Source organism: Zalophus californianus, chromosome 7 (genome assembly GCF_009762305.2).
Source record: "Zalophus californianus isolate mZalCal1 chromosome 7, mZalCal1.pri.v2, whole genome shotgun sequence".
Lineage (NCBI taxonomy): Eukaryota > Metazoa > Chordata > Mammalia > Carnivora > Otariidae > Zalophus > Zalophus californianus.
Window position 1 is genome coordinate 53,370,595 of NC_045601.1, and position 27,254 is coordinate 53,397,848.

At 46.6% G+C, this 27,254-nt stretch overlaps 1 protein-coding gene across 10 annotated transcripts in view; it reads left to right on the forward strand.

The window, feature by feature from the left end:
* SCML4 (Scm polycomb group protein like 4) overlaps positions 1–25,467 on the forward strand; it is a 107,931-nt gene extending 82,464 nt beyond the window's left edge. For 5 of the 10 annotated variants that reach the window (XM_027603417.2, XM_027603418.2, XM_027603419.2 and 2 more), the window contains 3 exons: positions 10,647–10,937; positions 21,121–21,266; positions 23,810–25,467. In XM_027603417.2, the coding sequence (XP_027459218.1) occupies positions 10,647–10,937; positions 21,121–21,266; positions 23,810–23,935 (563 nt within the window). In that variant the 3' untranslated portion in view covers positions 23,936–25,467. Of the gene's footprint in view, positions 1–1,318; positions 1,714–10,646; positions 10,938–16,486; positions 16,647–18,118; positions 18,871–21,120; positions 21,267–23,809 lie in introns of those variants that run through there. The other 5 variants (XM_027603422.2, XM_027603423.2, XM_027603427.2 and 2 more) reach the window with 4 other exon arrangements.
* The last annotated feature ends 1,787 nt before the right edge of the window (positions 25,468–27,254 follow it).

Sequence of the window (27,254 nt, forward strand, 5' to 3'; positions counted from 1 at the left end):
AATCTTAAAAAAATTGAGCTAAAGGGGAAACATCTAAACTCATGAAAAAGGCCTGAGTTTTGTGGAGTTTAAAATCGATTTTTTCAATGTTCAGTGATTTACTGAAACTCTTTGCAGTGCAAGGCTTATGTTTATGTTCTCTTTTGAGTCCTGTAGATACTGAGGAAGCACAAGTATTCAATAATTATTGTTAAATGCATGAATGTTCCAATTAAGTCACTATATAACACTCTGAGATGAACTTCCTGAACTCTCTCCTATTACTGGGTAGTGTCTGGGTCTCATACATAAGCAGTAAACCGTTTGCTGAAAAAAATCCCATAAACTTTCTGGCAGAGAACTGAACAGGTATTCTATGGTAGATACATCCTCGCTGTGACTGAATCAATCACTGTAATTTCCAAACTGACATGCGGAGTCAAGAGAAATGAAGCAAATGCCCTTTTCCCATCTGTATCAGTTATCTATTGCTGTGTGACAAATTACCACAAAACTTAGTGGCTTAAAATAACGTTTATTATCTCAGTTTCTGTGAATCAGGAGTTCAAGTGCAGCTTAACTGGGTCCCCTGGCTCTGGGTCTCACACCGGGCTGTATCTCAAAGCTCAACTAGGAAAGGATCCACTTCCTAGCTTATTCATGTGGTTGTTGGTTTCCCATGAGCTGTTGGTTTCTTGCCATACGGGCCTCTCCACAGAGCATCTCCCAACATGGCAGCTTGCTTTACTAGTATTAGGAATACTGGAAAGTATCATGAGCTACCCTGAAAGTCAGGATGTCCATTTAGAACCAAAACTTACAAGGTGTCCTCTATTCTGGTGACTCCAACATTTTCCTGATTGAGGACCACTTTTAATTTCCCTGAAGTTCTAGAAAGACCAAAAAGGGTGGGGCTGTTGAGGAAACAGAGCATGACTGCAGAAGGTGCCCCCCTACCTTCGCCCTCCCCCACCTGTTAGGAGTTGCCATAAGAACTTGGAGTAGAGGCATGGCAAAGCTGCAAGACCATATGGGAAGTGTTCTGGAACCAGCTCTCCTCTTGAGACCGAAAGGGCATTCATTATCCCAAACGGCTGACTTTGGGCAAAATTGCGTTTGGGCAAAATTTCCACAGAAGGAAATCAACCCATAGACTTAGAACAAAGTCTTAGGCAAACCAGAAACATTTGAGAGGACTGCCGAAGTTCAGGTGTCAGGCATTAAAAATTATGGCTGGTTTCTGTGCATCTCATTAGGGGAGAAAATATATAAATGTACTTAAATGGACCAGAGGGGAGTCATAAGGTTGATTCTGAGGGCTGAGTGATCTGAACTTGGAGACAAGCTTAAAGGGAAAAATCTATACTGGCCAGAGACCAAGTTAATGGAAAATTTAATTGAAGCGAATGAAATGCTAGGCCTCCTAGGTGGTGTGGCCTGGTGCCCTTTGAACCGGGAAGGCTGGGACTGGAGGCCACAGAGGGCCCTGAGGGAAAACATGGTGAGCTTATCTGAGCAAGACGCAGGGCGGGACTGAGCCTGAGCAAAGAAAGTCCGCAAACCTCCACTAGAGCCTCAGGGAGAGGCAGCCTGGAGGGCAGAGAGGAAATCTGCTGATTTCTGCCACTGTGAAGTCCTTAGAGGGTCTCTGCCTCCCGCTGTGGCACTGAGCACGTGCTGGGCACTCCGGTGCCGGAGAGGAGCAGGGGTGCAGGCGGGAGGCCGCCACGCAAGGTAGGAAGCAATGGCCCCTCAGGAGGGGAAGGGCAGCCCCCCTGGGGACCTGCTATTGTTTCCCGGGGTCTCCTCCCTCCTGCCCCCTTCTGCGCTCTGCTTCCCCGCTTGTAGCTCTTTCTCTGCCGCGGGAGCTTACTGGCTGCACCCCCAGAGGGTGGCACCTGGTTCGCCGTCGCTCTTGGAGCGGCAGAGTAGGGGGCCCACGGGGCTACTTCCTTTCGGAATCTGGGTTTCAGGGCTGGGATCTGTGCAGCTGCCATCTCAAGCCGCCGAGCCAGGCTGTTCACACATGCAGCGCTGTGGCCACTGACCCAGTGGTTTGCCTTTCTTGCCGGCCTGGGCAGGGCTGTGTGGCCCGCTGGCCTGGGCAGACCGGCGGGCAATTGGTCCAGAGCAAGGCAGTGGCTCCCGGCCTGGGGGGAGGTGGCCGCGCCCATTATAGAAAGGGCTCACTGTGTGCCGCAGCTGCTCCTTCAGTTGAGAAGTTATGGCTGGTGTGGGGAAATAAGGTGGGAGTGGAGCCGGGGGTGTGGGTGGGTGTGTGCACGTGTGTGAAAGAGGCTGGTGGAAAGAACGGTCCGTACTGAAAAAGAATCGTTTCTAAGACTCTGGAATTTGGGGCTCATTACTGCACGAATAGGTATTATTTGAGACTAATTTTGCAGATGGTCGTATTGTTGCTTTTCAGGGCTTCATTTGGTTAAAGAACCCAAGTAAAGTGCTGGCTTCACTTTTTTTGATAAAATAAACAGGCCAGGTTCACCCAACTATGAGCAGTTCGGTCTTGGGTCCTAAAGGACAAGGGGTCAGCCGCAGCCTGAACTGAAACTCCATCAGGAGTGTCTGCACTTTTATACACGTGAGCCCCCCTTTTCCTCGCTCTGCTGCTCTTGCTGCTTTGGGACTTTCTCTCTCTGGCTCTTGGCTTTCTTCTTCCTGTCCCTCTGTCTCTTCCTGCTTCTCTTCGGACCTTCTCTACATTCCAGGTGCTCTTGCCAGACCCTCCAGAGCTGCAGCGGGAACGGGCTTTATCGGGCGGGCGATCTGGAAGGCTCTGCAGAGGTGAGGGAGGAGGGAGGTGCCCACACATGCCTGACCCTCAAGTTTGTTTCCCAGACAGGGAGGCTTAGACACAGTTCAAATTCAGAAGCAAATGGCTGTCCCTTGAGGCTCCAGTGGGTTTGAACTCTTCCAGAGTGTTCTTTGGCTTCACTAATGGGCAGGCTTTCTGTACAGCGGCTGGGAGAAAACATAGTTCACAGAGCAGCAATGGTGAAAAAGGAACACCAGGCTCTCCCAAGTTCCCAAGTTCCCAAGACATTAAGCCCTGAAAAGTTCCCAAGACATTAAGCCCTGAAAAGTTCCCAAGACATGAAACCCTAAAAATGCGGCAGACGTCTTGGATGGCGCCATGGGTGTGTTTGCCTTTCTCTTTAAGCCTGCTTCTGTGGTAGTCCAAGAGCAGATTATTCCTTTCCCTGGAGGGAAGATGTAATGATTTTCCAAGCAGCATCCTTTGTCTCTTGTATACAGGCAGGGAGGTTATAGAAGAAAGTGCAGGAGACCCCTCTCCCTCATCCCACTTTGCTGAGCTGATGTTCTCCACAGAGATTAAATGGCCTTACATGGAGGCTGGGTTGGATCCTCTTGTTTAATGAGAGGTGCCAGGATGACAAGCTCATTTCAGATGAGAAGCGATTTTCTAAGAAATCGGGAGAAAAGGACCGGGGAACGTCTTCACCTGTCTGCCCTGTGGTCGGTCGCGAGTCTGTACACAGGGGCTGGATCTGCACGGGGCACTCGTGCCTGGCAATCCCAAGACTGCTGGCCCCATCTGGTGTTCACTCACCAGTCAGCCACAAAACCGCTGAAAAGTGCAATTCCCTCCTCGGGTACGGATCTGGTCCTTCTTTTTACAGACTTTAAGTGGTGGTTTTAGTGGTGGTGACACAATAATCCATGTGTCACACGATGAAATTCTTAGTTCCTAAGGGTTCTGCATACCCACAATTTCTCTCCCTGTATGTTGATGACTTCATAGTTTTAAATAGTAGAAAGGTGATGTATCCAGCAGTCATCTTTTCAACTAAAGCAAGAGGAATTGGGGGTAGATGTAAGGAGGAACTTTTAGGCGGTAAGATTTGCAGTACAATGAGCTAATTGTGAGGGAGATTGTAAAATCTCTTGCAGGAAGCTTTTAAATAAGAGGCTCATTTATTTTTCCTTATTTACCACCCAGCCTGAAAAGAGGGCTTGGTACTAACTCAGTGCATTCCAGGGTTAATACACCACCTTTCACAATTTTTGCTATGTCCATATAACAATTGTAAAAGTGTTTACTCAAGATGTTCCTTTGAACAGATTCATTTCTTTTAACTTTAGCTCTTAGTCACTTTAAGCAATGATACCGTATCGGTGAAATCATAGTTTGATGGGCTAATTATATTTTATTGCTGTAACACTAAAGTACATGACTATAAAAAATCATGTTCCCCTGTAGCTGTGTCTTCCAAAAAGATACATCTTCAAGTCCTAACTTTCTGCCTGTGAATAGAACGTTCTTTAGAAATAGGGTCTTTTGGGGAGCGTGGGTGGCTTAGTCGGTTAAGCATCCAACTCTTGATTTCAGCTCAGGTCATGATCTCAGGGTTGTGAGATAGGCTCCGCACCCGGCATGGAGCCTGTTGAAGATTTTCTCTCTCCCTCTCCCTCTGCTCCCACCCCCACCCCAACTCTCTCTCTCTCTCTAAAAGAAAAAAAAATAGGGTCTTTACAGATGTAATCAAGATGAGGTCATACTGGATTATGGGCCCTAATCCAATGACTGATGTCTTCCTAAGACCTTTGGAAACAGACACAGAGGCACAGGGAAGATGCCATGTGACAATGAAGGCAGATAGGAGGGATGTATCTACAGTGAAAGATTGTTGGCTACCACCAGCAACTAGGTAGAGACAAGGAGGATACTACCCTTGAGTCTTAAGAAAGAACATGGCCCTGGGGCACCTGGGGGGTGCAGTCAGTAAGCATCTGACTCTTGGTTTCTGCTCAGGTCATGATCTCAGCGTCGTGAAATCAAGCCCCACGTTGGGCTCCACGCTCAGCACGGAATCTGCTTGAGTTTCTCTCTCCCTTTGCCCCTCCCTCCACTCTCTCTCTCCAAAATAAATAATAAATAAATCTAAAAAAAAAAAAGGAAGAAGAAGAAAGAACATGGCCCTGCCGACACCTTGATTACATACTTCCAGCCTCCAGATCTATGAGAGAATGTGTTTCTGCTGTTTTAGGCCACTAAGTTTATGGTATCTTCTGTAGCCTTAGGAAATGAATACACCAAAGTCCCACCTAAAATCATGTGCTGTCCCACCAGTGGGACACACCTGACACTTGGGGAAATGCTGGGCTAGTTGCTCTTTGCAGTCTCTTTTTCAGTCCTGTAGGTGAATGATGATGGCCTGCATGATATCAGTCATTTTTACACTTCGGTATGATGTAAGTGTCAGCACCCCTATTTATAAGGGTGAGGAAAAGGCTGTTTTAACCAGGTTTGAGCAGATGTGTCTCATCAATTCTGAACGGCACCCTAGTTTGTGCACCTGAACATGCTGCTCACACCCAGGCTTCCTGGGAGCTACAGGCTAAGCAGAGCAGCGGTGGGGGGCTTGCGGATCTGTCTCCATGGTTGTTCACCTGCTGCCTGTGGAATAATGGGTGCATCCTGTGCTGGGTAGAGGGCTATTGCCTAATGGTCTCTCAAGTCGGTTTTACTTTTTGATGAATTCATTTGGATCCCAGCCCAGAAGCTGGCTTTTATTACCTTTGATCTCACTCATGGTCATCAGCAGTTTTTAAACCAATGAAGTCCATGTTCCCTTGTTCCCCGTTTCTGCACGTCGCCATAGGATGATGATCTTTCATCTGCATCTGTATTTTCCAGCTATATTACAGGTTGGAGAATTGTCTGCATTCTCTACCTTACCACTATCAGAACCACGTAGACATATTTAATCTCGATTTAAAATATTTAATAAACAGAACAAATGTTTTAGTTAAATCTTTTTTATCATTGTTTATCATGTATCCACGATAATCCTTTCTAATCTGTATTGTAATGCATATTCTGTGTAATGGCCGCCTCACTGCTAACAGTGGCCCAAATGTCTACTCAATAGCTATTTATTGAGTGCCTTCTGTATGCCAGACACTGTGAGTAGCTTCCTCACATACACCAAGGCACCTGCCACTAGGAACACAGAAGCGATTAGTATCTCCGATACTGAGAACATTCCAGTAAAGGGGATATGAAGACAGCCTTACTGCTAACTGGCTTGGAATGGTGCTAACCCATAGTAGGTGCTCAGTGTTTGTCTGCCTCTTCCTCACTCCGTTCAGGAGGCAGCCTCGTACATAGCTCTGTAGCCTGGGCCTTTTTAGAAACTTCATACTGCTGTCTTCTGATCCGGATGGAAGAGATGCAATAGAGGTCATCAAGGAGCAGGTGTGGCGTTCCAGGTTCCTGAAGACCACTTACAGCATCCCCGGGCCACGAAGCAGAAAGCACAGAGCATGCGTACACTGAGGCTGCTCAGCTTACTTGTGTCATGGTGGCCAAAGTGGTGTTGGCCGGACTTGCCTGTATAACAACACTCCTGAGAATGTGTTCAGACCCAGCACCAGGCTTCTGCAGTGAATTGTTTAAACAACTTTATTGAGATTATCATACAAGAGTGCAACACAGTGGTTTTTAGTATATTCACAGAAATGTGCAACCACAATGGTAGAACACTTTCAATACCTCAAAAAGCACGTACCCTTTAGCCAGCACCCTCTCTCCCCACTGCCCCCCTGCCCTCAGCAACCGCTAATCGACTTCTTGTCTCTATAGAGTTGCCTGTCCCGGACATTTCATATAAGTGGAATCACTTCATCCCTGGCCTTTTGTGACTGGCTTCTTTGACTTAGCAGAGTATTTCAAGGCTCATTCACGCTGTAGCAGTTATCAGTATTCATTTCTTTTTATGCCTGAATAATATTCCATTGTGTGGATATGCCTCATTTTGTGGATCCATTCATCAGTTGATTGCCTTTTTGGGTTATTTCCACCTTTGGGCTATTGTGAATAGTGCTTCTGTAAATGTTCATGTACCAATTTTTGTGTGGACATATGTTTTCATTTCTTTTGATAGATACCTAGGAGTAGAATTGCTGGGTCGTAGAGTGACTGACTCTAGTTTGAACTGGTTGAGGAAGAGCCAGACTGTTTTCTGAAGAGGCTGTACCATTTTATATTTGCACCAGCAGTGTATGAGGGTTCCAGTCTCTCTACAGCATCAGCGACATTTGTTATTATCTGACTTTTTATTATAAACATCCAAATGAGTGGAAAGTTACACTTCTTTGTGGTTTTGATTTGCATTCTCCAATGACTAATGATGGGGAACATGTTTTTGTGTGTTTATTGGCCATTTGTATATCTTCTTTGGAGAAAGGTCTCATCAGGTTCTTTGCCCATCTTTAAATTTGGTTTCTTTTTATTGACTTTTATTGAGTTACTCTGGAAACAAGTCCCTGATGAGATATATGATTTGCAAGTATTTTCTCCCATTCCATGGGTAATCTTTTCACTTTTTTGATGTTATCTTTCCAAGCACAGAAGTTTTACGTTTTGATAAAGTCCAATTTACCTATTTTTTCTTGTGTTGCTCATGCTTTTGGTGCTAAATGTAAGAATATCTTGCCAAATCCAAGGTCATGAAGATTTATTCTTATGTTTCCTTCTAAGAGTTTTGTAACTTTTTGCTCTTACATTTAGGTCTTTGGCCCATATTGAATGAATTTTTGTATATGGTATGAATTAAGGGTCCAATGACATCGTTTTGCATGTGGATATCCAGTTGTTCCAACACTGGTTGCTGAAAAGATTTTTCTTTCCCCATGGAATGATTTTTGGCACCCTTGTGGAGAATCAGCTGAACATAGACACAGTTTATTTTTGAACTCTCGATTCTATTCCATTGCTCTGCTTGCCTATTCTTATTCCACAATCACACTGTCTTCATTATTGTTGCTCTGTAGTCAGCTTTGGAATTGGGAAGTGTGAAGGCTCTATGTTCTTTTCTCGTGATTGTTTTGGTTCATCTTGGTCCCTCGAAAATCATGAGTTTTAGAATCAGCTTGTCAATTTCTATGAAGAAGTCAGCTGAGATACTGACAAGAATTACATTGACTCTGTGGGTCAATTTAGGGAGTATTGCCATCTTAATATTCAGTCTTTTGATTCATGAACGTGGGATTTTTCCCCATTTATTTAGATCTTCTTTACTTTCTTCCAACAATGCTTTGGAGTTTTCAGTTTTACACTTCTTTTGCTAAATTCATTCCTCCATTTATTATTCTATTTAATGCTATTATAAATGAAATTGTTTTCTTAACTTCATTTTCAGATTGTTTAATCTGAAACACAGTTGATATTTGTATATTGATCTTGTATCCTGCAACCTTGCTAAACTCATTTATTAGTTCCAATAATGTTTTAATGGATTCCTTAGGATTTTCTACATACAAGCGATAGATAGTTTTATTTCTTCCATCCTATCTGGATGCCCTTTCTTTCTTTTTCTTACCTAATTGCCCTGGTTGGAACTTCCAGTAAAATGTTGAATAGAAGTCATAAGAATAAGCATCCATGTCTTTTTCTTGATCTTAGCAGGGAAAGCATCCAGTCTTTCACCATTCACTATGGTGTTAGCTGTAAGTTTTTTGTAGATGCACTTTCTCCAGTTGAGGAAGTTCCCTTCTATTCCTAGTGTGTTGAATGTTTTTTATCAGGAAAGGACATTGAATTTTGTCAAATCTATTGGGACAATTGTACTATCTTTTTCTTTTTTAATTCTATCTATATGGTGTATTACATTTATTGATTTTTGACTGTTAAACCAACCTTGCTTTCCTGGGATAAATCCTACTTGGTCATGGTGTATAAGTCATGTTATATGTTACTGGATTTGATCTGCTGGCATTTTGTTGAGGATATTTGCATCCATATTCATAAGAAATATTAATCTGTAGTTTTCTGTTCTTGAGATGCCTTTGTCTGGTTTTGGTATCAGGGTAATAATGGCCTCATAGAATGAGTTGGGAAGTATCCCTTCCTTGTATTAATTTGCTTGTAAAGAAGTGGTTTTAATTTTTCTTTAAATGCTTGGTAGAATCTACTCATGAAAACTTCTGGGCCTGGGATTTCTTTGTGATTAGCTTTTGATTACTAATTCATTCTCTTTACTTGTTATAGGTTTACCCAGATTGTCTATGTATTTTTTTGAGTCAGTTTTGGTAATTTGTCAGTTACTAAGTTACCTAATTTATTGGCATATGATTGTCCATAGTATCCTTTAATGATCCATTTTGTTTCTATAAAATTGGTAGTAATGTCATCTCTTTTATTTCTGATTCTAGTAATTTAACTCTTTTCTTTTTTCTTTGGCCAATCTAGGTAAAGTTTGTCAATTTTGTTGATTTTTTTCAAAAGGCCAGCTTAGGTTGCATTGATTTTCCCCATTGTTTTTCCAGTCTTTACTTAATTTCTGCTTCAATCTTTATTTCCTTCCTTCTGCTTGCTTCAGGTGTAGTTTGTTCTCCCCGCCCTGCCCCACTATCTTATCATGAAAGATTAGGTTATCAATTTGAGATCTTTCTTCTTTTTAAATATAAGTATTTACAGCTATAAATTTTGCTCTAGGCGCTGGTTTAGTGACATCCCATATGCAATGGCTTTTATTTCCAGGCAAGTTTCATATTTATCCCCATCTATGAGAAGAATTGATAGCTCCCCTAAAAATCAAGTCTTAATCTTTCAATATCTACATTATGGGAAGAATTCATACGTGAAGAAGACATCTGGATCTTGTGGCCTCAAATGTGTTTCCCCATTGCTAACCTTGGAGGATCCATTGGTTTTTGTTACTCTAGCACATTTTCTTTGTGGATGTCAAGATCTGTTTTGACCATATGTGGTATAGACATGATTACTGATGGGACTACGCACATACAATCTTGTCTGGGATGGGAGGGGCTGAAGAGAAGGAATTCCTAAGATATTTTTCTTCCTCTTTCTATCCCCATAATTCCCCTAAACTTTGTCCTTAAAAATATAACAAAACACCCCACACCTTTTGGCCATAAGTATAGCTCACAGACAGAGTTCAACAGGCTGAGGTTGAGCTTTAAAAATGTAGAAAGTCATGATTTACTTGGGCAAAGGGGAGCTGACAATGAGGTTGGCTGACTCTTTAGGGCCTTTACTCCCCCTGCACTTTTGATTGGCTCTTTATCTCTCATCTGCAGTTGATAGGGAGAACCCTGGTGTTGACCAGATCAGCATTTGCATCCCCAGTTTGTTAGCTTTGGCGGAAGGGCAGTACCCTCATGTGTTTTGGGACTGAAAGTGTTGGGGAGGAAGCACCATTGCCCCTGTGTCACCACCCAGGTCAAATTGTTTCTTTAACTCAGGGAAATTGTGACTCCTGCTTGATCTCTCTAAAGCATCCCGGGCCGGGTGAGGAGGGCAGTGTTGGTGGGCAAAGAGAAAAGAGAGCAGGGAGATTCAGGCAAGCTGGTAGAGACTGCATGGAAGGAGAAAGACCTTTGAATTTTACTTTCAAGTCATCAATAACTAAAATAATCACTTTTTCCTCTGAACACACAGGGGCTCATCTCCCGTCCCTACTATAATATGCTTTGTTGGTGAGGCAAGTGTCTCAGTCTGTTGAGAGGTGAACTATTTGGGATTATGATGTGGGGTCCATTCTTCTCATTGCTCATCCCCACAGATAGTGGCACCAGTGCTGCTGGGGAAACATTTGCCAAGACTGTCAGGTAGCCTCTTGACTTGCTCTCTGATCTCTTCTTCTCTGTCCTGCCTTCTTGCTTAGCAAAAACAGCCACCACTGAGGAGTGCCTGGTGAACCCTGTAGGCATGAACCGCTACAGCGTGGACCCCTCTGCCTCTGCCTTTAGCCACAGGGGCTCCTTGCCCACCTCCTCCTCGCTGTACTGCAAGAGGCAGAACTCTGGAGATGGCCACCTTGGGGGAGGCCTGGCCACCACGGCCAGTGGTCCCCGCTCCAGCCCCATGTCCTCTGGAGGCCCCTTGGCACCTGGACTGAGGCCCCCAGGCTCCAGCCCCAAGAGAAACGGGACCTCTCTTGAAGGAAACCGATGTGGTAATGTAACGCATGCTCTGGCTTCCCCATGTTTTAACCTCCCTGGCCCTTGCTCTGGGATCACTACATGCTCTGGCTTCCCCATGTTTTAACCTCCCTGGCCCTTGCTCTGGGATCACTACCCCATCACTACATAGGGGGAAGGGGGTGGGGTGGGGGGGAACTGTGCTGTCTGAACATGGAAACACTGGGAAATCAGAAGCACTTTCATGGGTTTTTGTTGTTGTTGTTGTTGTTTTAAAGATTTTATTTATTTATTTGAGAGAGAGAGTGAGAGAGAGAGAGCACATGAGAGGGGGGAGGGTCAGAGGAAGAAGCAGACTCCCCGCTGAGCAGGGAGCGCGATGTGGGACTCGATCCCGGGACTCCAGGATCATGACCTGAGCCAAAGGCAGTCGCTTAACCAACTGAGCCACCCAGGCGCCCGGTTTTTGTTGTTTTTAAAGGCCATTAACTTCAATCTTTGACCACAGTAAAGAAAGTGGTATATTAGAGTAGGCTAGGCTGTAGGAGTAAGTAGACTCCAAAATGTACAGTGGCTCAAATGCAATAGAAATTTATTTTTTGTTCAAGAGTCCAAGGTGGGTGCTCTCAGTTGGTAGATGCATCCCAGTTCAGGGACTTAGGCTTTGTCCATTTTGTGGCCCTGCTATCCCCTGTGGCCTCCATGCCCCCAACACGTAGCGGGTAGAAAGGGAAAGAGTAAGCAGGGAAGGCACACACTCCTCCCTAGAGCCTAGAAATTATGCACCTCACTTCCACTCACATTTCATTGGCAAGAGCTGGCCATTTTGCCACACTTAACTGTAAGGGACTCTGGAAGGTGTAGGTCAACTCTGTGCCAGGAAAAAGAAGAACCAGATGTCGGTAAAGCATCTTCTCTTGCATAGTGGGTGACATATGCAGGATACAAATATGTGGACAGAAGCAGAGTTAAATATTTCCACAGTGCTGGTTGTAATACCACCTCTGTCTCACCCGTTAAAGATACCTTGTCAGAATGCAATGCATGAAATTGCTCTCATTCTAGGGACAGCTTGGTATCCATTGTGAATTATGTATTTTTTTAAATCATTTTCAAGCTTCAGTATTGCATTAATGAACAAAGGCTGTGGAGCATAGTAGATAATCACATGGACTGTGGAGCCAGATGCTCTGGGCTGGAATCCTGGACCCACCACTTCTTGATTGACCTTTTACAAGTCTGAACTGCTCTGTACCTCAGTTTCCTCACCTGTAAAATTGGAATGATAACAATAGCATCTACCTCATAGGTTTGTTGGGAAGATTAAATAAGTTCATATGTGTATTTAATGCAAGACCAAGGACATGATAAGAACTCAATAAACATTAGCAGTCGCAGATCATGTGAGCCCACCTCTCAACAGATCACAGCCCAGCAGCTCTGCACCTGAAAACTGCTGAAGAGAAGAGTCCCCAGGCCCAGGAGTCAGGGAGTCTTCATCTTGCCCCTCTGGAGCCTCCCAGTGGATTGGCTGTCTTCTCTGGCAAGCCACATCTTTGTTCTGAGCTGTGGCTCTCTCTACCAGTAGCCCTGTGAAGCCACAGTGATGAGCTATTTTGTGTGGTCCAACATCCTCCACGTGCTCCCCTGAAGGACCTCCCCCCATCCCACACAAGCCTCTCCTGGCTGAGGATAGAAAGGTGGGCAGGAAACACAGGGAAAGGCAGTTCTGAGGGGAAGAGCACAGAATCCCTCAGCCATGGGGGCTCTTGGCAAATGTAGAGGCATCCTGCAGACTACTTCCCAGCATTGTCACATAGAGCTATCAGCCAGGCAGAAGATTTGAGCGGGCAGAACCCATTCTCCAAAGAGGAGAGACATTGTTTCACCTGACTTTTAAGAACAAGAGAAGAGAACAAGATCTGGCACAAATCAACATCTTAAAGTAAAAGAGGGGGCCCCAGCTGTTTCCTAGGCTTATCCCCAGAGTTTGTGTAACATCTGGTATAGAGTAGTTCAGTAAACATTCATTATCTCTGTGCCCCTATCATGATGCCAGTGCCCCCATGTTGCCCCTGGTTCTCAAACCCCTCATCTTGGTGTCCCTCTGCCCTTCACGTGTCTCTTCCTCTCAACCTCTTCTCCTCAACCCAATTCCCATTTTCTCAGGGCAGTGATCATAGGACATCACCTGATTGAATTGACTCAACTCATAATCCTAAGAGTGTTAACACTTTTTCAAAAGGAGATATTTACTCTCTCTTCCATTCAAGTTGGTGGAGTATCAGGCCCTAGGTCTTACGTGTAGGATTCAAGCAGTAAGAAGAAGGCATGATTTGGATGAAGAGAACTTCTAGCACTAGCTGAAGAATTGTCTGCTCCATCCCAGTCTGTCTGGTGCCCCTAGATGAGGGGAATCTTGGACCCCCTCAAAGGGATCTCAAGGTAGCTTCCCTCCCCTAGTCCCTGTTGCCTCTTCTTAGAGGAATCCTGGGATGTCCTTCCATCCCAGCTTCAACAACCCTCTTGTCTTTCATTTTCATCTCCGCCCCCCAGCCCTTTGTTTTCCTGGAATGATACCCTGATTAGCTGTTTAAGGAGTCTGCTTTGAGGGGAGGCCCGGACCCTCCCCTGGAACCAGCTCGGAGAGAGCCCTCTCCTTAGAGCTCTGGTTGCTCCCTGGGAGAGCCCCACTCATTCAGGACTTCTTCTCAGGATGTTGGGTAAAATCAGAGAGCTGGAGCCCACCAGTGCCTGCTACCTTCCACTCCAAGCAAATCACTAACTGTATCCTGAATACTGACTATCTCTTAAACGACTTAGAAATATTAGTGAGAACTTTTATACCCAGCAAATCAGAGTCGTTCATAATTAGCAGGACCCCTTTGGGCTGTGGAATATTCAAAAATCACACAGCCACCCAGCTTCCTCAGAGTTCAGCTGCTGCAGGATGTAGCAGCTGAAGTTCATTGTTGAGCCACTGTGTTACATTGAAGAAGAATAAAAGTATTTACCCTTTGTAGGTACATTCACTCTCAAATTCTCCAAAGATTCCTTTAACCAGTATGCTAAATGGAACCACGGATACCAGAAAGCCAGCCAGCTGTGCTCATTTTAGCATCAAGGTGGAGGAAGAGGATGGGGAGAACAAGGGGACAGGGGCAGTGCCGACCCCTCTGACTCTCTGAAACAGGGTTCCACTCTGCTTACCTCTCATTAGCCAGAACGTAGTCATGTGGCCACCAGCTGCAAGGGAAACTGGGAAATATGGTTTCGTTCTAAGCAACCATGATCCCAGCTGGAAATCGGGGATTCCGTTACAAAGGAAGAAGTGGGAAAAAAGATACTGGCAAGGCGAGCGACAGTCTCAACCACACCTCCCGATTAGAAATGTTCGTTCCCTCGATTTCCTTCTGTAGCACTTTGTTCCCTCATCTCTAGTACTTCCTCCTTCCTGTCCCATAGTAGGAACCAGACCCTCAGCTTTGTGAGGTCCCTTGCTCATCTCTGAATCCTCCATAGTCCCAGAAGAGGGGCCTGCTTGTTTGAGGCATTTACTAAATAGCTATTTATCGAGCACCTACTATGAGCCAGACAATTTCCATACATTATTTATGACTTCCTATAAGTTATATTTTGTAATTTATTATTATGGTATGTGTATATTATTATAGTGGGTATTATTTTATACAATGTACAGATAAAGAAAATGAAGATCAAGATAAGGTCATTCAAGTGTGGAGCCAGGATTTTACTCTAACTGGCTCCAAAGCCTGCGTCTTTCAAAATTACCCCAGGCATTTTCAAACTATGTTCAGTGGGCTTCAGCGGGTCCCTTTGAGGTTCTAGGGGCTAGGGAAGAGGAGATGGGAACAGACAGGATTCCAACGCCCCCCTCTTTAACCAGGGCCTCTTCACATTTGCAGAGTGGGGTTCTGCGTATGTTTTGCTTGAACCGAGTTTTCACAGTTAAACACATTTGGAACCCAAAGAAATAAGCCATGCTGAATTGAGTGGCAGTATATTAAAGTAGGAGAGAAAACCATTGGCCTCTTGCCCATTTGTCACCTGGCTGCCAGTCTGGGCACCTGCTGTGGGACCTCTGGAGGCTTGGTAAGTTTTCCTTCCGCCCAAGGAACTGCTCCATTATTGCTCTGGAATTGCATCCCAAGTGTAAGTAGTTGGTGTTAAGAAACTGTACCTCTTTAGGAGGGTTTGACCCAAGTCATAAACCCTAGAAGGGACCTAAAAATGGATTTTCCCCTGTGGTGCTAATCAAAATGGTTTAAAACACAGAAGCCAGAAAACTGCATGGGGCTGCAGGCAGGAGGGTGGAGATGGATGATGTGACAAACCTCTCAGCCTTTTCTCTCCCATGAGTACTAACCCTGGCCTCCTGCTGTCTTGGTGTCTTGTACATATGGCCTCTGCCATGCCAGTGGGCTCTGAGGGGACATATTCACATTTCCCTGGTTTTTCCTGATACTACAAATCTGAGAGCTCTTCCCTGTCTCTCATCCTAGATATAAGCACCAAGAGCTATAAAGTTTTCAGATGACAAAAGCTTCCTAACTTTTGCATTAAATAGGCCATGCTATAGAATTCCCAACCACAATTGGTCCAAGCTTCAGAATCAAGAAATGAAGTAAATATGACATTGTTTTTACTACCCAAATGCTTCCCATGGATTAGAGTTTGCTTCATTGGGTGAGGTGTTGGGTGACGGACAGAGAGACCACCCAGTCAGAAAAAGGAGAATGGGGCCCACACTCTATGTGAAGGAGTTCAAGTGGGTGAAGGCATGACAAGGGCTTATTCATTCTGGGGAAAGAAGAGAGTTTGTTCAGAACTGCTGAGGGGAATCACGCTGCAAGATTTGGGGTCCATGTCAGGCAGATTGGGCTTTAGTCTGTGGGAGCCAGACATTTCTGAAGAGGAAAGTAAGTTGATGGCCATGGACTTTAGGAAGACAAACCTATTGGCCACTACGGGATGACATATAATAACAATTAGAAGAATAGCAACTACCTTTTGGTTAATCCCTTACTGTTTAATGCTTCACATTATCCCATTTAATCCTCACAACATGGTAGGTGTTTGACAGGTGAGGCAACTAAGTCTAGGAGAGAGTTTGCTCAGCCAGCAGATACTTATTGAGTGTACTATGCTGAGGGATCCTCTCGGGTCTAAGGATGGAGCTGTGAGCAAGACACATGGGGGCCCTGTTCTCTGACAGTGTGCAATTCCACAGAGACAAACATTAACGATATTGCACAAACTTAATGACAACTGAAACTATTGCTCCAAAGGAAAAGTATGGACACTCTGAGAGAATGGGCTAGGGAGGGGTCACTGAGCCTACTCCAGGCAGGTGGGAAAGGCTTCCCTGGGAAGTGACAGTGGAGCCAGCCAGACAGGGAAGCAGGAGTTGACTGGGAAGAGGCAGTGGAGAGAAGGAGTGGCTGGAAGCTTCCCAGCAGAGGTCAGGTTGCTTGCCCAGAGGTCACAGTGTCTGTGGTGGTAGAGAAGGATCCAGCCCAATTTGGCCTCATTTCAGGCCTGTGGTCTCTCCTTGTCTCTACAGGCGTCCTCTCTTCTCATACAGCACGTCAGCTGGTCTTGAAGGAATAAAGGAAAAACCTGAGGGGCACCTGAGTGGCTCGGTCGGTTAAGCATGGATTCTTGGTTTCAGCTCAGGTCCTGATCTCCTGGTCTGCAGATTGAGCCCCGTGTCAAGCCCTGTGTGTCTCGGGCTCCCTGCTCAGTAGGAAGTCTCCTTCCCCTCTGCCTCTCCCCCGCCCCACCCCTGCACACACACACTCTCTCTAAAACGAATAAATAAATCTTTAGAAAAAAAAAAAAGAAAGAAAAATCTGATTAAAATTTGAGGATTAGTCAGGCTCTCTTCTATCGCATGTCTTTCTCACCTCATGGAGTCTTAAAAATTCTTACAACAGAAAAACAAAAACAACACTGTTTTAAGCTGTCTGATGTTGCCCAGCTAGCCTGGGTACCTCATACACTCTGCATGGCCTCATTTCTAGGAAGGATGCATTTTACAGGGATCAGGTCATTAGGAGGAGCTGAGAACACATGTACTGTCCCCTTGCCTTCACCCCCATCCCTCCCAACCCAGATCCAGCTGCTAGAGAGGATGAGAGGGCCAAAGGGCCTCACAAGCAGCCTGAGGAAGGACACTTTTTGGAGGGGTCCCTTTTGGAGACTCATGGGCTTCCCTTCAAGATGCTTTTCGTCAGGCTCCAGCCCAAGGCCACATACTCACTTGATTCTTACAATACTCTTGAGAAACAAGATGAAGAAACCGAAGCCCACTGAGAATGATCAGGGCCTGGACAGGGCTACACGCCTGGCTGTTGGCTCTTCAGTCAGTGTGTTCTGCATGTGGACACACTGATGAGGCTCTCTGATACGTGAGAGAGTAACTCCCTTGGTGTTGTGCACGACAGCCTGTGGCAAAAAGGGACCAAAACAGCAGCAGAGATGGAAGGAACCTTAGAGATTCCCTCCAACTCCAACTCCCTCATTTCACACCTGAGAAGCACAAAGATGCTTACATAGCCGGTGGGTGGTAGGGACTTTTGACTCCCAGCTCATTGCTCATTCCATTTTTCCACATGGCTGTACTGTTAGCTAAAAAGTTTTCTTTGAATTATGAACGAGCAAAAGGAGATTATGTGTGTGGTTGTGGGCATGTGTGAGACACAGAGACTCACAGACAGCAGTGCAAGGACCTGGGCTGTGACAATGCCTGGGGTTGCTCTAAGCACTGATTCACAGGCATTCTGCTCCTGGTGCCTGTGAGGTCAACCTTAGAAACAACCACCGCCATCTTTAGTTACACCTCCGTTCACGACTGGGTTTCACTCTTCACTGTCTCTGGCAGCTCCAGTGAAGGTACATGACATACACAAAGCTCCCTGAGCTGGAGAATGCTGCCTTCCCAGGAAGGTGTTTGGTGAGCACTCCTCACGCCCTGGTCCTTTAGGAGCAAGATTCTTTTCACATTCCTCCTGTCTTACTGCTGTCCAGTGACCTCCGCCTGGCCTGGCTGTGTCAGGCCGGACACATCTGTCTTCCTGACACCTTCACAGCCACTGGAGGGGGGCTGGCGTATTTATTATCTTTGTGAGCACACATCACTGCAAAGGTTTTACAAACCTGCCACTGGAAAGTTCCATTTCTCTTCCTTCTACAGCGAGTTTATGTGCTTTGGATCTTGAGCAACTCCCAAGGTGTGACGGGCTTCCTGCTGCTCTCTGTCTTGTATGACTGAGAGGCCCCTCAGAGAGGCTCCCAAGCCAGGCCCGGCTGCTGCCGTTCCATCCTGGAAAAGTGAAAAATGCCCACAGCAAGCACCGGGCGCCAGGAGCGGACCGCTTTCCAACTGGGCTGCCTCCGTCCACAGCCATCACCTGGAGAGCCTCCTCATAAAGACAAGCCTGCCCCTCTTGCTTAACCTCCCCCCACCCCCCGTGGCCCCTGGCAAAGTTGTGCCCTGACCTTGCTCAAGGAGCTTAGGCTCCCCGGGACGATGCCGTGAATTGGTCTGGTATTCTCCCTTCCTGTCAGATACAGGAAACTCGATTTGACCTCTGCTCAGAACACTCTAAAATCATTCGTGGCACCGAAAGACTTCCAGCCTTTGTAATCAGAGCATCTATTATCACCCCGATTAGTGCCGAAGCTCCGATGGGGCGGATTCCAAGGCGAATGCGATTTCCGTGATTTCCGTGATTCCTCGTCCCCATGTTGAGTGCAGATGTCTTTAGATGCAGTGAAATCATCTCTAATAAGCATGCATCGGCATTCAGATGGCTCCAGGGTGCATTAACAGTTTCCCGGCAAAATGCCCCATGCCAACCCACCTTAGGGGACCCTTCCAGGTCCAGCAAGGAAGAGGCAGGGGAAATCTCAAAGTAAATCCAATTCTCAAGCAAACCATTGTAATTTTAGGGCAGACTTGGAAATGCGATGCTGTACTTCGCTCAGCACTAATGGAGAACTGTGCCCTTCCTTCTCAAGCACATTAAAAAGAGGAGCAAGAAAGAGACAGCAGGAACCACCGCACCCTGGGACTGGAGGAGGGAAATGGAAGCCGAGGCTTCTGGACATAGAATTATTCTGTAGGGAAACCATTTCATTGTTCAGAGCCTCTGCTTTCTTCTGCCCTGAAAATAGGATTAAGAATTATCTGCTCAAGGCTTTTGTATGAGTTATTTATACTGTTTCTACAAAGTATATTGAACCCACATTTACAAACACGTTTACTTCGAATTGGGGAGGAGCCAATGATTATAAACCCTGTAATGAGAGGATCCTGTTTTTCACCAAACACTTTGCCCCGGATCTGGTACAGAAGAGACGCTCAGTAGATGTTTACGGAATGAATGGGGTAGGGGTGGGGTTGGGGGGAATGAAAATGATCATCCTCAAGAAACTTAAACCTAACTGGAGGTTACAGACATGCATACCTGCAGTATAACGCAATTGTGGAAAGCATCTTAGAACAAAGGTGTGGGGTTAAAAGCCGAGGAAGGTGACATCCAGATGGCAGGACACAGACACGCTGCCTGGGAAGGGTCTACCTGGGCTTTGATGGCCGGTGGAACATCTATGGAAAGGGGAGGGTAAGTGCTTCTAGAGGAAAGCAGAAAGCACTGACTAAAGACGGAGAAGGGAAGCTGAGGAGACACTTGGTCGGCGTGCCCGGATAGGACTGTGCAGGAGGGCAGTGGAGGCAGGCAGGGTGCCTCCTTCCCTCTGGGGAGCACCTGATGCACGGTAGCTCTAGGGCTGTGTCTGATCCCATTTCAGTCCTGACACATGCCCTTCCTGGAGGACAGCGTTGCCATTTTACAGCCAATGAGCTGAGTCATGGTCAAATTGCTAGCAATGAACAGCTCCAGGATTTGTCCCTAGGTCTCTCTGGCACCAAAGCTCTTCCCCTCTGTCTCAGAAGGAAAGATATTATTAAGACCAAAGAGAGTCCTTGACCTTGAGCTAGACTGTGGACTCTGGAGTCAGTGCATAGGCAAGGGACATTCACAAGGGGCACGGACAGAGCTGGGTCTGGGGAAATCGTTGAGGCAGTAGACAGTTTTGCTCTAGAAGGAAGCGATCCCAGGGCAAGGATGCCCATAGAAAACCGTTGCAGGGGTTTGGGTAAGAGGTTCCCAGCTAGGGGAACCAGGATGGAAGGGAGGATCCCATGTGAGAGGCTTCCTTCTAAGAGCTTTAGAATAATTCATGTGGGGAGCGAATAAGGGATGCTAGAGATAGGGGTAGAAGTAGAGACATCACTGTGGTTTCAGAAACCTGAGGGGCAGGGGGAGAAGCTGGTGCAGGGGAAGGAGGATGAGTTAATCTGGGGCATACCAAAAAAAGTCAATCCCTAAATAGTGCAGGTGTCTGATTCACTACCTTCCTCTGCCTTCACTTGTCCTGCACCTTTTAACCTGCCATGTGGGAGACTCATGGATGCAACAGTGCAACTCATGCAGTCATCGCTTTTCCAGGACCAGCTACACACCAGGCACAGGAGTAGGTCCTTGGCTGTCAAGGGGTTCCCGGGCTGAGGGGTAGATTGGAGCAAGTGCTCAGAAGAGCAGGGGGGTGGTGAAGGCACTCAGGGCACGCTTGCAGCAGCAAGACCACGTCTCCTTTCTGCTCAGGGCCCTCACAGACAGGGGTTCCAAGCGTGGGTGGCAGAGACCCCGAACAAGGACCCAAATGCACCTCAGCTTGGCCACATCTCTATGGTCACGGTGTCCCCGGGGAGGCAGGGAGGAGCTGCATTCATTCTGGCCCCCCAGCGCGGCAGGGGCCCACAGGGACACTGATCTGAGCCAGCTTTCTCTGGTCACCAAGGACCCGGCTACAGGAGGCCCGGGGCTCACTGACACAGAGCTGAGCAGGAGGGGTTTTTAAAACTCGAGCGTGGATCAGAATCTCAGCCTGTTGAAGGAGATCCATTTTCTAACAAGTTACTCCCTGGGAGAACAGAGGAGTTTTGCACAGATGGGAGGCTCTGCCTCCAGAAGTGGCCTCCCCGTGCTCCAGGCTCCCGATGCGAGCAGCCACTCCAGCCTTCCTCTGGCGCAGAAGGTCACTTGGGCCAGGTGGGAGCAGGTGGCACGGGGGAAGCAGGGAGGCCCTCGTCCCCGTGTCTCATGCTCTTCTCTGTGCCCACCCATCCAGCCTCGAGCCCTTCCCCCGACGGGCAGGACGCCAGGCGGCCGAGGAGCAGGAACCCGTCCACCTGGACTGTGGAGGATGTGGTCTGGTTTGTGAAGGACGCTGACCCGCAGGCTCTGGGTCCTCACGTGGAGCTCTTCAGAAAGCATGTAGGCGCAGGGTGGGCCCGGCCCGGGACGGGGCAGGGGGGTGGAGGGCTGCACGAAGGCTGAGGGTCAGGCAGCCCCGGGGCTGTAGAAGGGGGTGGGCTAAACTAAGCGCTGGGGAGGCCAGATGGAGCCACAGGCTGCTCAGAGCAGAACAACCACATAGTTTTGTTTTTAAGAAGGGGTATTTGTCCCATCTCTTCCCCCGTTTTGACCTTTATTAGGAGTGCCTGCTTTCCTGCCCATCCATCCGTCCAGCTGGTCATTCAACATTTGTAGCACACCTACAATATGCCAGGCAGACTGTAATAGCACTGATTCCTAAGCTGCTTGGAGGATTCGATGAGAAAACGCACGTCAGGTGTTCAGCACGGTGCCTGGCTTGTAGCTAGCCTTCAGTTCACATGTATTCACAAAACTAGGAGAATCCGAAATACATAAATGTGGTAAATGAAAAAAAATAGGTAGGTAGTAATTAATACTGCATCTGCCCAGCTTACTATGTCAGTTCTCCGTTGCTACTATCACCAGTTACCACGAACACCTAGCTTAGAACAACACAGATTTATCATCTCCCAGTTCAGTGGGTCACAAGTCTGACCAGGGTCTCAGTGGGTTGAGGGCAAGGTGTCTGCAGGGATGACAATTACTTTCTAGAAAGTCTAGGGAGAATTCGTTTCCCTGCCTTTTCCAGCATCTGGATCCACCCTCATTTCTTGGCCCTGTATGGCTCGGCCCTTGTCCTCAAATCCAGCAGCATCAAGTGAGTCCTTCCCAGGCTGCCCACTCCAGTTCTCTCTTCTGATTTCTTCTTCCACTTTTGAGGATCCTGGTGATTACACTGTCTGTCCCACCCGGTAATCCAGGATATTCCCCCTATTTTAAAGCCAGCTCATTAGCAACCTTAATTGCCTTTTGCCAGGTAACCTAACGTACTCCCAGCTTCAGGGAGCAGGATGTAGATGTCTTGGGGGGGGAAGCGAGGGAGCGTCATTCTGGCCTACCACAGTTACCACGATATCCTCCTGTCTCTCACTTGAATTTGGCGATTCTGGCATAGAAACCATATTCTCAGATCTGGGGAGACTCCTCCTCTAACCCGACACTCACATTTCGTTAGCAATATATCTGATGTCACTGGACAGCAGGGCCTTGAGAATAAGCACCCCAGAGGGTTACGTTGAGACGGATCTGAGTGGGAGGAATCTGGCTGCCTTCCAGAGTGGTAGGGGACGGTGGAAGTCTAGGAGGTGGGGGTAAGAGAGAAGATCAGGTCCACAGATGAGATTGGTCCACTCTGCCATTTTGCCAACGACACAGAGAGTGAGTGATACAAAGTGGGTGCTTCTGGCTGGCAGCCTAGATGCATGAGAGGGGCGGGGGGGCCCTCACATAGTTGTAGGAGTCCTGTAACTGCCTCTTCCCCCGACCTGAGCATTCAAACTATCTTTGTCTCTTGTGGCCTGAAAATAACAGTATAGGTGAGTGAGGAAACCGAGCCTTACTAGGTTCATGAATTGAACATGCATTCTGGAGGGTTACCATCTTCAGAGACAAATGGGAACAATACCAAGACCACGACCTCAAGGGGCTAGCATCCCCTTAGTAGTTCACTGGGCTAAACCCCGAGATGAAGCAGGTGCATTATTTAGTTGTATGCCACCTGGTATTATTAACAGGGCCAAACACCTGAAATCCCTCCTCAAGTGTAATTAGCAATTTGGTAATCAGCTCAAGGTCGGTGGGCTTACCAAGAAAAGAACAAGAGATTAAGGTGATGGACAGAATACCCAGCACCTGAGATCGAAGGGTAATTGCTAGTTTCAGGGTCCAACTGATGGATGACGCTTTGTCTTAGTCTGTTCAGGCTACTATAACAAAGTGCCATAGACCGGCTGGCTTATGATCAAGAGCAATGTATTCCTCAGTTCTGGAGGCTGAAGTCCAAGATCAGGGTGAGAAGCCTCCTTCCGTGTTGCAGACTGCCATCTTGCTGTAGAAGGATACTAATCCTATCCCTGAGGGCTCCACCTTCATGACCTCATTACCTCCCAAAGTCCCCACCGTCACATCTGCCTGGGGCTTGAACTCAGGCTGACCTGCCTTCTAGTTTGGGCTAACCCCCACCTCCAAATACCGTCATATGGGGGGGGTAGGATTGCAACATTTGAATTTGGGTGAGGAACACAAACATTAAGTCCATTGCAAACTTTTTGCTCCTTTAGCCCTAAAGCAGATAAGGAGATAAACATCACAGGGGGCATATTGGGAACATAACTGGGGTTTATGTTTTGTTCCTTCAATCGGGAGCAGGAATATGAAAAATCCAGTGTGTCATATGACCTCAGGGAGATTATGGGAAGAGGAACACAGTATTTGTTTGCTCTATTTTTTAAAAGAAGACATTGCCTTGGGACTAAAAGAATGTGTGCCTGAGTGAATCCATATTCCCTTACCTCATCCCCTGACCCCCTGTTAACCATAGCCACTGTTTGATAAATCTGACCATCTTCTGGATTTTCTTTTTTCTGATCCTGTTCCACCAGGAGATTGATGGCAATGCACTCTTGTTGCTGAAGAGCGACATGATCATGAAGTACTTGGGTCTGAAACTGGGACCCGCGCTGAAACTCTGCTACCATATTGATAAACTGAAGCAAGCCAAATTCTGAAGGTTTTTACAAAGATAGAAGCGAAATCCAGACAACAGGTCTCAAGATCATCTTCTGCCTTACCAACATCCAGCCACCATCACAAAATGGATTCTCTCCTGAAAAATAACAGCCACAAAGACTGGGTCTTTTTTTAAACCTTGTGCATCTCTGCCTTTTAAAAAAAATTCAACATGGCCCTTTTGAAAGGCTCTTCTGTGTTAATGATTTGCCAAAAAAAAAATAATGGAAAAGCCTATTATTTTAGCATTTCTGATAGGTTGGTTGCTCTGAGAATGGGTCCTATTTTTGTGATGAGAGATCAGGGAACCCAGTGCTACAGACCACGGAGAACCCTGGAGGGTTCCAAGGAGGTGAGAATAAAGACCTTTGTCTCTCCAGGGACTCCACCATAGCACCACCTGTCTTTAACTCTCTCTGCCCCAGGGACCTGTCATTGTGAGCCTTGCTTAATTCAGCTCTGGAAGCTGTCTTCTGAGGAAACATGCCTCCTCACCTTGCACTATCTGGAAAACTTGAATTCTTTTGCTCTCTGAAAGAGAAGAAAAAAATCTTTTTCTATTCCTAGTTATCTGAAGTACTGTGTTGTCCCACTAGAGGGCAGACTGCTAATGAAGTTTCAGGACCCTCCCAGCAGCAGCCTGCTGATTTAGTACTCAGTGGGCCGGTTAGGGTCTCTGTGAACAAGATCTAGCCTACACAGACATGGAGAATTTCTTCCACAGTTAGCACCACAGGTTGCAACTTGGGGAAGAAACTATCTTCTAGAATGTTCTAGTTCATATCCAGTCATTATTGACTGACTGAGATGCCCAAGCAGCAAAGGCAAAAATGTGGAAGTATGTTCTTCCCAGATGGAGCTTTGGAGTTCCTTCCCTTTCAGAGTCCTTACCGGGGTGTTGATGTGTTGGCACGCTGAAGAGTCTTAGTGACATTTAGCCCATGGGTGTTTCTTTTAAAAAATTAGAAAAATGTCTCAGATAAGCTTTGAAATGGGAGAGTGTTGATTTCTTGTTACATTTCTGGATTGTGTAGTTGTACCGCTGGCAAATTTTTCTAGTTCTCAACAAATACACAGACATGCTGTTACTGGGTTTAATTCCATTTACAAATAGGTTTTCCTTCCTCGTCGTGGAGTAATAGGAAAAAATCGATTTTTCACCCCTTTGCAGCTGTGTCCAAGCAAGGATGACGCGTCCCCAGTTTACGAGGCAGAGGGCAACCTCATCTCCATTCTTCTTTTTATCCTTCTTTCTCTCTTTCCCTCTTCCTTTTATCCGTCCTCCCTTGCTGAAGAGGAAACAGATTTTCAAAATGAATTCACCTTTGCCACGGGCAAATCCTCTTCCTTAAAAACATCCACAGTGTTAGAAGTGAGGAGATGAATACTAGACTCTGCAATCTCTGGGAGGGTGAGGATCAAAGAAAACTCAGGGCCTCCCTTGGCCCAAATGCAAATTAGAAAAAGCACACCTTTCTCCGGGGATGCAGCCGAGCAGGGGGGGGTCTCAGGTGATGAATGGAGCGGGGGGGGGGGGGGGGGGGGATTTCCTCCCCCTCCCCCTCAACCGGGTGCCCTTGTGCAGGACAGGAGCTGTGCAGCCTTGAGGCCAACCAGGCTAGATTTGCATACTGATCTTCTGTAAATCAGTTAGAACTTAGAGGAAGACCATAAGGAAGATTCCATGCCATGCTGTTAGACCCACTTTGATGAGCAATATTTGAGAAAGCACATCCTAGCAAAATCCTTTTTCAGACACACAAATGGTGGCTGGACTTAAAGCATGACAGAGGCGGGAAGGAGGACCATGTCCTACCCCTGCTCACCGAACTGAGCTTGAGTCATCAGGTTGTGGAAGGGCTTAGTGTCGGTTGCTTTCGGCACCTGACAATACTACCTTGAATCAGGCCCCGGGGACAGAGTCTTCCAAGATTCTAAAGTGACAAAATGACTCTGCCCCTCAAAGTTTGTTCACTATGAGTGCTCATGGATGGTCTGGAGTTAGATAAGTCCCCTCAAAAGGCCACGGCTAGTTTATGTATTCAGAGCTGCCAGTGTGAAAACGGTGAGATCCAGAAAACGCCATGACAGCCCATCCGCTGTTTTTTGCTCAGGCCTCTGAAACTCGTCATGCCTCTTTCATCAACATATACCTCGTTGAGAGACTTTCAAAACTTCCTACCCACCCTCACCAGTGCCTCGCTCACTACAAAAGCATAAACATTGGTGCTCCCAAATTAAAATCATCCCCAAACAATGTCAAAGAGATACTTTGAGTAGTTTTCGGAGGAGAGAGATTTTTTTCATCTCAAGTCTAGGAGAAAACTGGATCCATGTTCACGTGTAACTGCTCTCACGGAGGTGCGATCTCATTTTGCATTAAACTTTAAGCAGGACAGATTGCTGAAGCCATGATATTTAAGGTTTGACTTTTTAAAAATCTCATTACTCTTAAAATGAATCTGCCATATCAGAAAATAACCCAGGGAGGAAATTCCTCCTTGCCTGTTTTTGCACTGAAATGCAATTAGCCAACCAAATTATTGTAGCAATACTGCAATTATAATTAATTTTCACCCCTTTCAAAAATCTTGTCAAACCGAGCAGCTAAATAGCTCAGCAAATGTAAAACATGCCAGGCCATTTCCTCTAAATGGACCTTAAAGAGTCAGGCCATGTGTGTCACTCTCGTCCAAATGTGAGCTTATTTCGGGAGCCTCACACTCGTATGGATACGGTACTTGTCATTCCACTGCGGTAGCTGTATTTCAGGTTTTGGTGAATAATGATATAGTTTTGCATAATTCCAAATTAGAGTGTGTGAGTGTGTGTGTTCATGTCCAGACATTTCCAATCACCTGTGTCTGTTAAACACTTAAAAAAAAAATCTAGAGACAATTCTATTGCCTAAATTCATTTTAAATATTTCATAAGTACATGAATCCCTTTGTGAAGACTTCAGGTAAAAGATGTAGGGTGTGTGTGTGTGTGTGTGTGTGTGTGTGTCCCCTAACACAGTGGTTGGAAGAGCCTAAGGAAGAGGCTGAGAGCGTGTCAGCTATTCGGTTTGCTTGGTTTAAAATGCCTCCCCAGTTTGGAACTTGGAGGCAGAACCCGCTCTCGGCGGTTGGGACGAGGTATCCCCTTTACTGCCAGCAGGGTGCGCCATGGAGGCAGCTGGGGACGGTGTCGGGCTCTGGGCCGGCCTCCCTGAGATGCTGCCTAGCGCCCCCTCGGGGCGGGGAGCCCGCAGGGCAGGGAACAGGCGTCTTGAGCGCCTTGTTTAGGGCCCACCAGAGCGTTCACCAGGCTCTCACC